The sequence below is a fragment of the Lactuca virosa genome, chromosome 3 (assembly GCF_052849685.1).
Source record: "Lactuca virosa cultivar CGN04683 chromosome 3, Lactuca_virosa_CGN04683_v6, whole genome shotgun sequence".
Classification (NCBI taxonomy): domain Eukaryota; kingdom Viridiplantae; phylum Streptophyta; class Magnoliopsida; order Asterales; family Asteraceae; genus Lactuca; species Lactuca virosa.
Window position 1 is genome coordinate 73,632,117 of NC_136428.1, and position 13,221 is coordinate 73,645,337.

At 41.9% G+C, this 13,221-nt stretch overlaps 1 protein-coding gene across 1 annotated transcript; it reads left to right on the top strand.

The window, feature by feature from the left end:
* The first annotated feature begins 9,776 nt into the window (after window positions 1-9,776).
* Window positions 9,777-10,899, top strand: LOC145163675 (uncharacterized). Its single transcript, XM_079082479.1, has 2 exons — window positions 9,777-10,322; window positions 10,552-10,899. The coding sequence occupies exons 1-2, from the start codon at window positions 9,777-9,779 to the stop codon at window positions 10,897-10,899; spliced, it is 894 nt and encodes a 297-aa protein (XP_078938605.1).
* Window positions 10,900-13,221: the final 2,322 nt, after the last annotated feature.

Genomic DNA, 13,221 nt, shown 5'->3' on the forward strand with positions numbered 1-13,221 from the left:
GGGTTGAAGCAAGGATTATATGTAAAGTGAGAGCGAGAGTTTGTAGTGAAGATTTTCTATGTATCTTGTATTATTTTGGTTCTCTGTGAGAGAACTGTTTTTGTAAGAACTGGTTTTTCAGATATCAAAGTTGTTCTAATGATTCAGATTATGGTATCTGAGCTCAGTCGGAAATGTGTGATTGTGCTCCAACTTCTTACAAACTTGATCTTGTTTTGGTTGGTGTACATCGATCCTTCTCCGCCTAAAGAACGGTGCTCAGATCGACTCCATTTTTTAGTCTAAGATCTGAATAATTTTAATTTGGATCAGATCTTGATTGTGTCCACTAGATCCGGCTCTCATGTATAGCAGATCTTTGATGTGTCTCCTATCGGTAAGATCTAGCGTGTTTGAATGTTTGGATTCGTCGAAGTTAATGGAAGATGTTGATTTTTATAAAGACAATTGGGCTTCAATTATTAATCTGAAGCATCTTTTTAAAGGCTTTCGTTATTATTATTTATTGAGAATTTTCTTTGTTTCTTAATAGTATTAAATTAACTACTTTCCGTGATGGCCTACAAGGCTACAACTCTACAAGTGATCAAAATGAAGCATCTTTTTGAAGGCTCGGACAAAGAAGTAAATTATTTGGGTTTAGTTGCTTTTATGAATGGATAATGAGTTTTGGGGGATTCTATCATTGTAATAGGCTTTTGAAGATGGCCATGGGCTTTACACGAGCATATCGCTATTTCTTTTATTTAATCTCTAATTCTCTATTAATATGATACAATAACTATTTTAAAAATAAAGATCTAGTGTTTTAAGTTAAACAATTTACGAGGTTGTAAATGCTCTAGAATATGCCTGGGGTGTTTTTTTTTTTTAATTGGTTCCCATTTCAGTTTTAGGCTTTTACCTAAAATTATTAATTTTAAAAATAAGACAAAATTTCACAATTGGTCCCTGTGGTTTACAGAATATCGCACTTTGAGAACTTCCTAGCAAAAAGTCACACGACTGGTCCCTGTGGTTTGTAAAATTACATGAAAGGTCCTTCTGCCGTTAAATCTAACTTTTCAGCTGTTAGATTTTAATGGAAAAGACTATTTTGCCCTTGTACTAATATTACGATGCACTACAAACCTCAAGGACCATTCGTATAATTTTATAAATTTGAAATTTTATGTATATATATAAATTATTAATTTCGCATTTTGTATTTATATATATTATAAATATAAATTTTATATATATGTATATATATATAATTTCAACAATTTGGTAATTTTTTTTTATCTTTTTCACATTTTATTTTCTATTATTATTTTATAGTTTTAATTATTTATGGTTTTTTATTTATTTTGAATCAAGTAAATAAACTTAAATTCGATAAACCATGTCGAAATTATTTTTTCTTTAATTTTTCTTATTTGTGAATTGAAGCGTTAATGTTTTTTTATTTTTTAATTTTATACCGTTACTGTTCATGTTTTTTTTTATGCTCCATAGTTAATATAGTCCAATTGTGAAATTTTGTGAAATTTATCAAAGTACGATATTCTGTAAACCACAAGGTCCAATTGTGAAATTTTGTCTAAAAGTAAAGATATTTTTGACCCACTACTACCAACAAAATATAAATCAAGTTTATTCCGGTTTCGACTTTTGAAAATTAAACGAAAGTCAAAAAATCACAACTAAGTATAAAATACTTTGACTATAATATGGATATATTATTTATTTATCAATATTTAAATATTAAAAAATATTGAAAGGGTTGGCAAAGTATGATAAAGGTCCTATTAAAAGATGTTAACTAAAAAAGACACCACATTTGGCTAAATAGACAATCCAATCTTTACTTTTGATCATCTTTATCAAAAAGTTAATTCTAATAATTAATTAATGATTAACAAACACCATTAATAATTAAATAAAAATTATTTTTTTTTACTTTTTTTTATAAAAAAAAAAAAAGCCTATTTCATTTAATCTCTAAAAAAAAATTAATCTCTTAAAACCCATTTAGCTACTCCTAAAACCTCAAAACCTTGACAACCACATTCTTTCACATCCATCCCTTCTGCAGCCTTTGTAAAAAATAAATTCATCAAACAAGATTGTTGCAATTTATTAAACGAAAAAACACACCCTACGAAAAATGGTGATAGTCGAAAAGAATACTAACAATAAATAAATAAGTAAAAGAGTAATAACAATAAATATAATATTTATTTTTGTATATATATAGCTTCTATTGCAGCTTATAATAAAAAAAATATATACATTTTTTATCATTAGAAAAGAATACCAACAATAAATAAATAAGTAAAAGAGTGATGGTCGATAATGTGGAGGGAAAGTGGGCGTAAAAAAAAAAGACAGCGGCCTAAAGTAAAATATGTACATTTTTTTAATATAATAATTTTTTACCGAGAAAAAACACATTAAAAATTGATTTAAGAAACAATGCCACTCAATTTATATTGAACACGTTAAAAAATCAAATAATAATAAAAAACTAATATAGTTAAAATTAATAATATTTAAATAATAATAGTAATAGAATAATATTAAAAAACAAAAACAAAAAATAATAAATGATTAGACCATCGGTTATACCCACCACATACCACATATGTGGTGTGAGCCCACGTCAGCACTACATTCTCCTACTAATAATATGGGATACCTACCACTAACACAACACTCCACCTCACTTTTTTTAATTAAATTTAATTCAAAAATACATAAAAATTCATATAATTGTTTTTTTTAAATACTAACTTTCATTAATTTAAAATACTAAATTACATTAATTAAAACGAAAAAAAAATAACTTTAAAACTAAAAATTATATTAACTAAAATAAAAAAACAATAAAAATAACATTAAGAATTAAAAAGCTAAAAATATCAAACTTTTAATTTGTGTTTTTTTAAGCAAGGTAATTCCATTTTTGGGGAATTCTTCAATTTTTGTCAAGCTTTGACATGTTTAAAACGTTGATGATTTATGTTTTCATATTGCTCCATGGCCACATTAACCGGATCGATATCGGCTTCGTGTATGTTGTTTATAACAAAGTTGTAAATTCCATTGAACTCAGAACATTTGGGCCTCATATCGCGCCACTTCAAGCATATTTCATCAACATTTCGAATTGCACAACCCATTAAACCATGGAAAACACTTTCAACATTTCTCCAAAAAGAACCGAAAATTTGACTAGCGTCTTCTTCCGAAATTGTCACATGCTTGTGCTAATTTCTCTTCTTCCTCTTCTGACAATTTCTAATTTTTGGGAGGCATGGTTTTTGAAGGATCAAACAACAAAAATGTATCTAAAGGGAGAAGAATTGTATGATAAATAATAAGAAGATGAGTGATAGTATTTATAGGTAAATGTTGAAGAAATAGAAAAAAAAACGTTAGGAAAGGGGAAGAAAATGGTCAAACGAGATTTAATGCAAGAAATGAAACTATTGGCCATTTGGAATCGTTGTCCGGGGCACGGAGGACCACGACCACGACCCACCACGAACCACCGGGGTGGTGTGCACGGTCGTGGTTCGTGGCCACCTAGACCACGACCCACTTCGTGGTCACCATACCGGTAGGCCTTATACTTTATAAACATAAGCATGTTTTTTTTCAGAAAACAATGTACCATTAATATATAGTTAAAATTAATAATATTTAAGTAATAATAGTAATAGAATAATATTAAAAAAGAAAACAAAAAATAATAAATGATTATACTTTATAAACATGTTTATTTTTTTCAGAAAACAATGTATCGTTAGTAACTATTTTTTTTTTCGAAAAACAATGTATCAATAATAACTTTGACTAGAGATGTCTAGCAGCACCCAAAATAATAAATGATTATACTTTATAAGCATGTTTATTTCAGAAACAATGTACCATTAATATAGTTAAAATTAATAATATTTAAATAATAATAGTAATAGAATAATTTTAAAAAAAAAACAAAACATAATAAATGATTATACTTTATAAGCATGTTTGTTTTTTTTCAGAAAACAATGTACCATTAATAACTAAATTTATTTTCGGAAAACAATGTATCATTAATAACTTTGAATAGAGGTGTCTATAGAGTGTCCATAGGGTGTGACATGCAGGCTTTCTTGCTTTTCTCCATGCTTTGTACGAAGATAGCCTATATACAATAGTATACCATGCATTATTTATTTCATGAATGTCGTTCAAAAAAAATCATGAATCTCCTTTTACATAAGACCGGAAGGAGTTGTCTCGGCATTGCCTGGTTTGTTCGGTACGCGATGCAGCTTCAGTATGCCGAGTGTGGAGCCCCAACTCGACAGATTCTGGTCACACCACCCTCTCTCTCCTCCATATAATATAATTTATGACCGTTTTTTACAACAAAAATTCAAAGTTTTACCTACTTTTCAATAATTATATATAAATAAAACTTATTAACATCATTTTCTTCTATTAGCGTACTTGTATATTGTATTTAATACAGTGCAATGTTTTATTAGTGTTTAGCTCATTATATCTAGTAGCCCATATGTATGTATGCAGCCCATGTATGTATTGTATATTGTATGTATTTATGCAGCCGATTATATCTACTCTTTAGCGTACTTGTATATTGTATGTATTTATATGTATGGAAAGGCATCTAGCCAAGTTATGGGAAAATATTGATCCAAACATGGTATCTAAAACATCCCAAAATTACAGTCCAAAAATTTCATTTTTAAATCATTAATAAAACCATAATATCATTCATCATATAAAAACCATAAATCATGTATCTCAAAATATCATAACATCAGTCGAACATATCAGAGTATAAACATCACAGGCTAAATAAATAATGTGTGCACAGCAATCATCCCGAACTCTTCCCCTTACTACCGGAAGTACCTGAAACCAAAACTGAAAATTGTAAGCACAAAGCTTAGTGAGTCTCCGAAAACTACCACATACCATACATATAATCACATAATAGTATATATTGGGCCTTGCCTACTACATCGGGCCCCGCCCGGCATCGGACCGAAGTCCGGTATACATATAACATATCACAAGCATAAAACTTAAACACATAATCATAAATGATGACGCGCCCCTTAGAGCGGGCCCGAGGCAGGCGAGCCTCGAAAAAGCGTCTCCGACGGGGAGCCGACTCAGCGACCCCGGACTCCCGCGAGGCTATCGCACAGAAGGCTCGCCCTCGCCAGAATATTATCTTTTAGCCACAGCCCATGGGCAACGGCTCTAGGCGACAAAGCGTCCAGACAAAGCACAATCGCCTGGACCAATCACTGGGCTGAACACGAATGTGGAGCAGGACTCCCCAATAAGAGCGACGAATCTTGTCGGGACTGCAGTACCGGTCCCTAGTACGGACCGAGGAAGATCTCCACTATAAAAGGACCTCACCTTGGTCCCGATAAGGCAAGTCATTCCTTCTCTAGCCTTATACCTCCACTATTACCTTCAACATACTAACTTGACCGTCGGAGCGTCTTTCCGGGACCTCCTCCCGGAAAACGGCTGACGTGTTTCTTCCTTGTGTGACCTTTCAGGCTTAAGGACCGGCGAATCCCTCTCACGACAAGTGGTTCGGAGCCTGGTCGCATCATTTGGCGCCATCCGTTTGTGTGAAAACAGATACACAAACCCTTCGCTCTTTGTCCCCTCGTGCAACAAACCATGGCGGAGAAAGCAACCGGAGAACCATCGGAACCACCACACAGTCCGATACATCCAATGGGACCGCTGGAGGCAGTCGACACCCCAGTCGTCTCACTCCCCGGAGAACAACCGCCAGTCCTCGAAGCACCATCGTCATCAGGGGACCCGTCGCCAAACCTTGAAGCCATACCAGCTCCCGGCGGCCCGCCGCCACACATTTCAACGGCTACGCCACGAGATTCACCCTTAACTCATATCACCACCATTACACATACTACCTTACCCCAAAACCAGCCAATATTCACCATGCCGTTTCCATTCTTCAACACCGTTACCCCTCACGGCACCCAAATAACAGCCGCCACATCTCCCGCAAATAACCTATACGCACACAGCAACATGTTTAATACGAGCGCTGCTCATCACAACCACGAAACCACCAATTACTAACATCAGGCGCCACACCAACGATGCCATCTCCTTTTTACCAGCAAACACCCATAGCCTAACAGCCGATACCCATGGCCCAACAGCAAACACCCATAGCCCAACAGCCGACACCCATGGCCTTACAACAAACACACATAGCCCAACAGCCAATAACCATGGCCCAGCAGCAAACACCCATAGCCCAACAACCAATACCGATGGCCCAACAACAGACGCCCTTAATCCAGCAACAAATCCCTTTGACATATAATCTCCCAACTCTGAACCAGCCACTTAACCAATACGGCTTACCGATACCAGATCTGAGTGCCTACAACAACATGCTCGTACAACCTTTCTTGGCAATGCAACAACCAGGATACCATTTCAACCAGCAAATCCCAACCCAAGATTGCTCGTCACGAAGCGTTCTGTCGTCGTTCGTCAAGGAACTCTTGGAATACGAAATCCCCAATAAACTACCCCACCTTAAGACGTATGACGGAACTACCAACCCAGATAGTCATATCGACACGTACGAGTGGACCATGACGTCTCTCAAGTTAGATGATAGATTCTGGTGTACGTACTTCCCCACTACCTTGGACGGTAACGCAGGAACATGGTTCAAAACGCTACGATCAGGCAGCATTAGCAACTTCAGCCAGTTGAAATACCTGTTCCTAACGAACTTCATGCAACTCAGGAAATACAAAGGCGATTGCCACTCAATCATTGGGTGCAAACAAAGGGAAGGAGAGTCAGTCAAGGACTACTTCGCCAGATTCACCAAGGCTACGTTAGATGTCCCAGGTCACGATGAAGGGCTAATCACAGGCGCATTTACCTGGGGACTGTTGTCGGGATCGTTATCCCAGAAGCTCATGGGCAAACAACCCAAAACAAGGGCCGAACTAAAAGAACGAGTGGAGCGCTACCTACGCCAAGAAGAAGGTGAAGCATCAAAGCAGGCGTACCTTAATGCCATGACAACTTCTGCTGGGAGGCGTAATAACTACTCCACAATCCTCCTCGACCCCCGGGGAAGTAACAGATTCATGAGTCGAGACAGGCGACTGCCAGGCCGTTTCCGACCTTTCTCTAGGGACGACAGGCGGGGTAGACGGACAGAAGTATACATGGAAGAAGAGAAGCCAGCAGCAAAAGGCACTAAAACGTGATATTGCGAGTATCACAAGAGTCGAACGCATGACACAGTCAATTGGGCGGTGCTAAAAAGGGAAATCGAAGAAAAACAGCTGAAAGGCAATGTGGTAGAAATCGTCAAAAGTCTACGAGCCAAGTTCGACGCAGACAACCCAAAAGACGCTCCCAGAAAAATGGAGCAAAAACTGGAGATTCTAACAATCCACCACAAAAGGGGGAGGGCGGAGCGTATGGAGGTCACGCAAGACATCACAGAGGCAATGCAGGGGCTGGCATTCTCCATGCGCGACCCATGCCCAACCGGGTGGAATGGGAACAACCCCCTGGTCATTCAGGGATCAATCAAGAATGCAGTCATCCACCGGGTATACATCGACACCGGAAGCTCAGACATCATCTATGAGCACTGTTTCAGACTGTTGCCAAGCGCGTGGAAAGAAGGCTTAAGGCCAGCCACATGCTAGCTCACGGGATTCACCGGGCACAGCCTATGGCCGCTAGGTACGATCCACTTACCATTCACACTAGTCAGTCAGGACAAAACTAGACGACGGACTGTCCTAATCGACTTCGTAGTCATACGACACCCCTCAGAACACAACATCATATTGGGGCGCCCAGCCCTATTAAGATTCGGAGCAGTCTCATCGACGGTCCACGGGATAGTCAAATTCAGCACAAGTCAGGGACCGGGCGTAGTTCTGGCCACACCACCGAAGGAACTCAAATGTTATGAAATCATGCAGCCAAAAGACATCTCAGCAGAGACCAAAAGGCCAAAACCAGATCTGTCAGACGGGGGGGAAGTAATCAACAGGGAGCACCCAGACTAACGGGTGACCATAGGGATGGCCATCCCTGTAAAAACAAGAGAAGCACTGGTCCTACTACTACAAAGGTACAAACATGTGTTTGCATGGACCCCCGCTGACATGGTAGGGGTCGATCGAGGAATTATAGAACACAAACTGATGATAAAGCCAGGAACCAAGGAGATGAAGCAAAAGAAGCGGGTCCAGGGAGGGGATCGAAACAAGGCAATCAACATGGAAGTGGCAAAGCTAACTAGCGCGGGAATCCTCAGAGAAGCAATCTTCCCCACATGGATCACCAACCCGGTAATGGTGAGGAAACATGACGGCAGCTGGCGCTTGTGCATTGACTACTCCGACCTGAATAAAGCATGCCCCAAAGACTGTTACCCGCTACCAGAAATAGACCAAAAGTTAGAGTCTTTGCAAGGTTTCCAATGGAAGTGTTTTCTAGATGCATACAAAGGATACCACCAGATATTGATGAATACAAACGATGAGGAGAAAACGGCTTTCTACACGGATCATGCCACTTTTTGTTATACAAAAATGCCGTTTGGACTAAAAAACGCAGGGCGACCTATCAGCGGCTCGTGGATTCCCTGTTCATCAACCAAATCGGTCGGAACATCGAAGTCTATGTCGATGATATGGTCATAAAAAGCCCGGACGAGAACATGCTGCTACGAGATGTAGAAGAAACGTTACAGACTCTAGAGAAGGCTAGGATGAAATTGAACCCCGCCAAGTGCACTTTCGGAGTCGAGGAGGTCCAATTTTTGGGATATTATGTAACGAAGGAAGGAATCCAGCCAAGCCCAATCAAGGTGAATGAGCTAGAGGAAACACATTCACCCTGCACGCTGAGGGATGCACAAGCCTTGAATGGAAAGCTGATCGCGCTCAGTCGGTTCATCTCCAAGTCAGCTGAAAAAGCCATGCCACTGTTCAACACACTGAAAGGATGCATAGAAAAAAAACAACTTTAAATGGATCACAGAGGCCGAATCAGCACTGCAAGAGATAAAGAAAGTACTCCACGCACTCCCCACTCTGGCCAGCCCAATACCCGGAGAGGTATTGCAAGTGTACCTGTCCACATCAAAAGATGCAATTTCGTCGGTGCTAACGGTCGACAGACAGGGACGCCAGCTACCGGTTTATTTTGTGAGTCGGGCACTACAAGGACCAGAGATGAACTACCCAGTCATCGAAAAACTGGTGCTCGCCTTATTCTATGCAGCACGGAGACTCCGTCGGTACTTCCAGGCCCACCAAATAGAGGTATTGACAAATTGCCCGATCAAACAAATATTCCTGAAGCCGGAAACGTCAGGCCGACTTGGAAAATGGGCCATAGAGCTAGGAGAGCACGAGATCACCTACCACCCCAGAGCAAGCATCAAAGGGCAAGCCCTAGCGGATTTCCTGCTCGAAGTCCCATGAGAAATCCAGCAGGAAGCAGCCAAGGCAGACAACCAAGCGTGCTCGAAGAAAGAGGACAGCCAACGATGGACCCTTTACACAGACGGGGCCTCCAGCAAAGAAGGATCAGGTGCAGGGCTGATCCTAACTAGCCCAACGGGAGAAGAGCTCACATATGCCTTACGTTTCGATTTTCACACGTCCAACAACGTTGCAGAATATGAAGCCCTCTTGGCCGGCCTCAGATTAGCGGTAACAATGGGGGCGGAGAGAGTCACAGCCATGACCGACTCACGCTTGGCGGCTAACCAGGTGTCAGGGGAGTTCGAAACAAAAGACAAGCGAATGGAGAAATATGTCAAAGCAGTACAGAAAATTACGAGTACCCTAAAGAGCTTTGAGATAAAACAAATCTCAAGGGGAAGTAATAAGAGAGCAGATGCTCTCAGCAAACTGGCGTCAACATGCTTCGGGCATCTCTCAAAGGAAGTATTGGTGGAAGTACTGAAAGAAAGGAGTATCGACGAGCGGCAGGTCAATTCCCTGTCAATAGCACAACCCAACTGGATGACGCCCATCATAGACTACCTACAGCATGGCATACTCCCTGACGACCACGCAGAGGCTCGGAAGACAAGGATACGAGCCCCACAGTACGCGATGATAAAAGGGACGTTGTACAGGAAGGGCCATACGGCTCCGTGGCTCAAGTGCATAGATGGCGCAGCAGGGAAGCTGGCCCTAAAGGAAGCCCATGCAGGGTCAGCCGGAGCTCACAAGGGAGCAAGAGCGCTCACAGGCAAGGTATTAGGCATGAGCCTCTACTAGCCAGATATACACCAGGACGCGGTCGAGCTAACACGGACCTGCGTGGAGTGCCAGACTTTCTCACCAACGCAAGAAGTACCGCCATCAAAATTAACAAACATGCCCCTGGCCTTTCTATCAATGGGGAATCGATATAGTCGGTCCTTTCCCAAAAGCACCTGGGAAAGTAAAATTCTTAATTGTGGCGGTCGACTACTTCACAAAGTGGATAGAAGCAGAGCCAATGGCATGCATCAATAGGAAACAAGTAATCATGTTTTCCTGGAAAAACATTGTGACAAGATTCGGGATACCAAGGGTCCTAATCAACGACAATGGCCTGCAGTTTGCAGAAAACCCCTTTAGGGATTGGTGTAAAGAGAAGGGAATAGAGCAAAGGTTCACATCCGTGGCGCACCCTCAAGCTAACGGGCAAACAGAGGTGTCTAATAGGACACTGGTACAAGGGATCAAAAAACGGCTGGGCAAAGCAAAAGGCAATTGGGTAGATGAACTGCCGGAGGTTCTATGGTCATATCGAACCACACCACGAACCAGCACGAAAGAGACATGATTATGCCTAACTTATGAAGCCGAAGCGATGCTACCAGCAGAAATAATGGTAGGATCAATACGCACGGAATACTGCAGGGAGCAGGAAAACAACGAAGGCCTAAGGGAAAACTTGGATCTCTTGGAAGAATGACGCGAGCGCTCAAGCATACGCCAAGCCGCCTATCAGAAGGCAGTAGAAAGATACTACAATCAGCGAGTAAGAAACAAGGCGTTCCGAGTAGGAGACTATGTTTTACGGAAAAACGAAGTCAGCTACGCCCAACCTCGGGGAAAGTTAAGCCAAACCTGGGAAGGACCATACAAGGTAATCGAGGCGCACCGCAACGGCTCCTACTCCATTGAAACCCCTTAGGGGAGGCAGATACCCAGGACATGGAACACGAGGAACTTAAGGAAGTTCCACGTCTAAGCAATAACAGAACCCTATGCAGAAGGGAAGACGAGAGCACACAACCTCCGAGCAAAGTCGTAAACCCCTAAGCAGTAGGGAAAACGGGGAAAACACCTCAAGGCCAGACTGATCACCCGAACCAATAGATGGACTCTCAGAGAAGTCCAATAGGAAATTATTGTATGAAACAACCATGTATCAGAGCTACATAAATAAAAGAACATGCATTATCTTTAGCACGAAATGCAGTGAGCACATCTAACATTCTAGCAAACATAGCATGAAGGATACTCAGTGAATCCAAGATACAACATACACAAAAATAGAAAATATAATATAGAAGAAGGTATAACAAATAATCAACCTACATAGAAGGTTCGATACAATTGATAAAAATCATAACAGTTCAGCAATTAAAAATAGACCATTATCTGCTTACACACAAAAGCCTTAGAGGCCACAAGCTAAGAACATCAAAACAAAGGCCTCAGAGGCCATAAAATGATTAAAAGACAACAACACAAAAGCTTCAACAAGATTTTTTCACACCCCAGAAGGGTAGCTCTAGACAACTTCACCGCCACTCCTGCCGGCACCACCATCACCATCCCCACTGGCACCACCACCGCCACTCCCACCAGCACCATCACCGCCACTAGCACCACCACCGCCATCCCCACCAGCACCACCACCGCCATCCCCACCAGCACCATCACCGCCATCGCCACCCGTACCTGCACCCAACTCGCCCACAACTTCCTCACCATCATCGAATGTACATAACGCCCTCACCCCATCAACGTCCAAATCACCTAATCCAAGCAAACCAGCGAAATCCATAGTTGCGAAGGCTAGTAAAGCATCATCCAAGGCTGAAGAATGACTAGACCGTGAATCGCTAGCCGAAGGGTCGTACGTCCCGACATCAACCTGGGCTTTCAAATTCGCCCAACCCGACTCCTCGCCAGCGACAAAAGCAGCATGTCGAATGCGACTAATATCACCAGTGAACTCAGGGTGCTCAAGGAGTTTGTCCATCGCGCGCACAAGACCCACCTGGAGGAGCCAACTACGGTCCGCCTTTAACACCTCTACCTCCCGCTCGCGGTCGACAACATCTCGCTCCAAGCTCTCGTTTTGAATCATCAAACATTCATTTGCCTGGGTCAAAGACTCCACCTGACCCTCCAACACACCACAGACATCCTCCAACACCGACTTCCCCGAAACCAAAGACCTGTTCTCATCCTCCAACCGAACAACCATAGTACTTAAATCCGCCACCCTACTCCTCAAGCTAGCTTCACCCTCAACCAAGGAAGAATGCACACGTTCCAAATCGTCAAACCGTTGCACACGACGGGACCCGGAGGCTAAGTATGTCATAGCCTGCGCAACGGCGTATGCAAGGTTATGGGCCAAAACAGCATTGCTCATGGAATCCATGTCGTTCAGGGTAGCTGGAGGGAGAGCATGGCGGGTAAAATCTAAAGCAGCGGAGTGCACAGACAACCGAGAATCGGTTCGCAAACTCCATCCTGGGATAAACACAGGAATAGCAGGGGCAGACCCCTGAAACAACCGCTCCGGACTACTTCTTGGAGACGAAGGATTAACACCAACATTCACAGTAATCGGAACAAGGGGCTGATGAGACACCCTCTCAATACCCTCAGACTGTTGAACATCATCATCGGGTATCACCAGCACATCCCCGGGATCGGAAGAATGAGAAGATAGCAAGCGCATAAGACCGTGACGCTGCATCACCCGCAGCCCAATGGGTCCTCAACTACCCTCAGGCGCTGGTCCGCTCATCGCCTGCACGACCTTCCTTTTTCCGGCAATCCGGCGGGCGCTGGTCACTATCCCAACCTTACTATCCACCACGTCATCAACATCCGACCCAATAAGACCAGGAGATGCGGT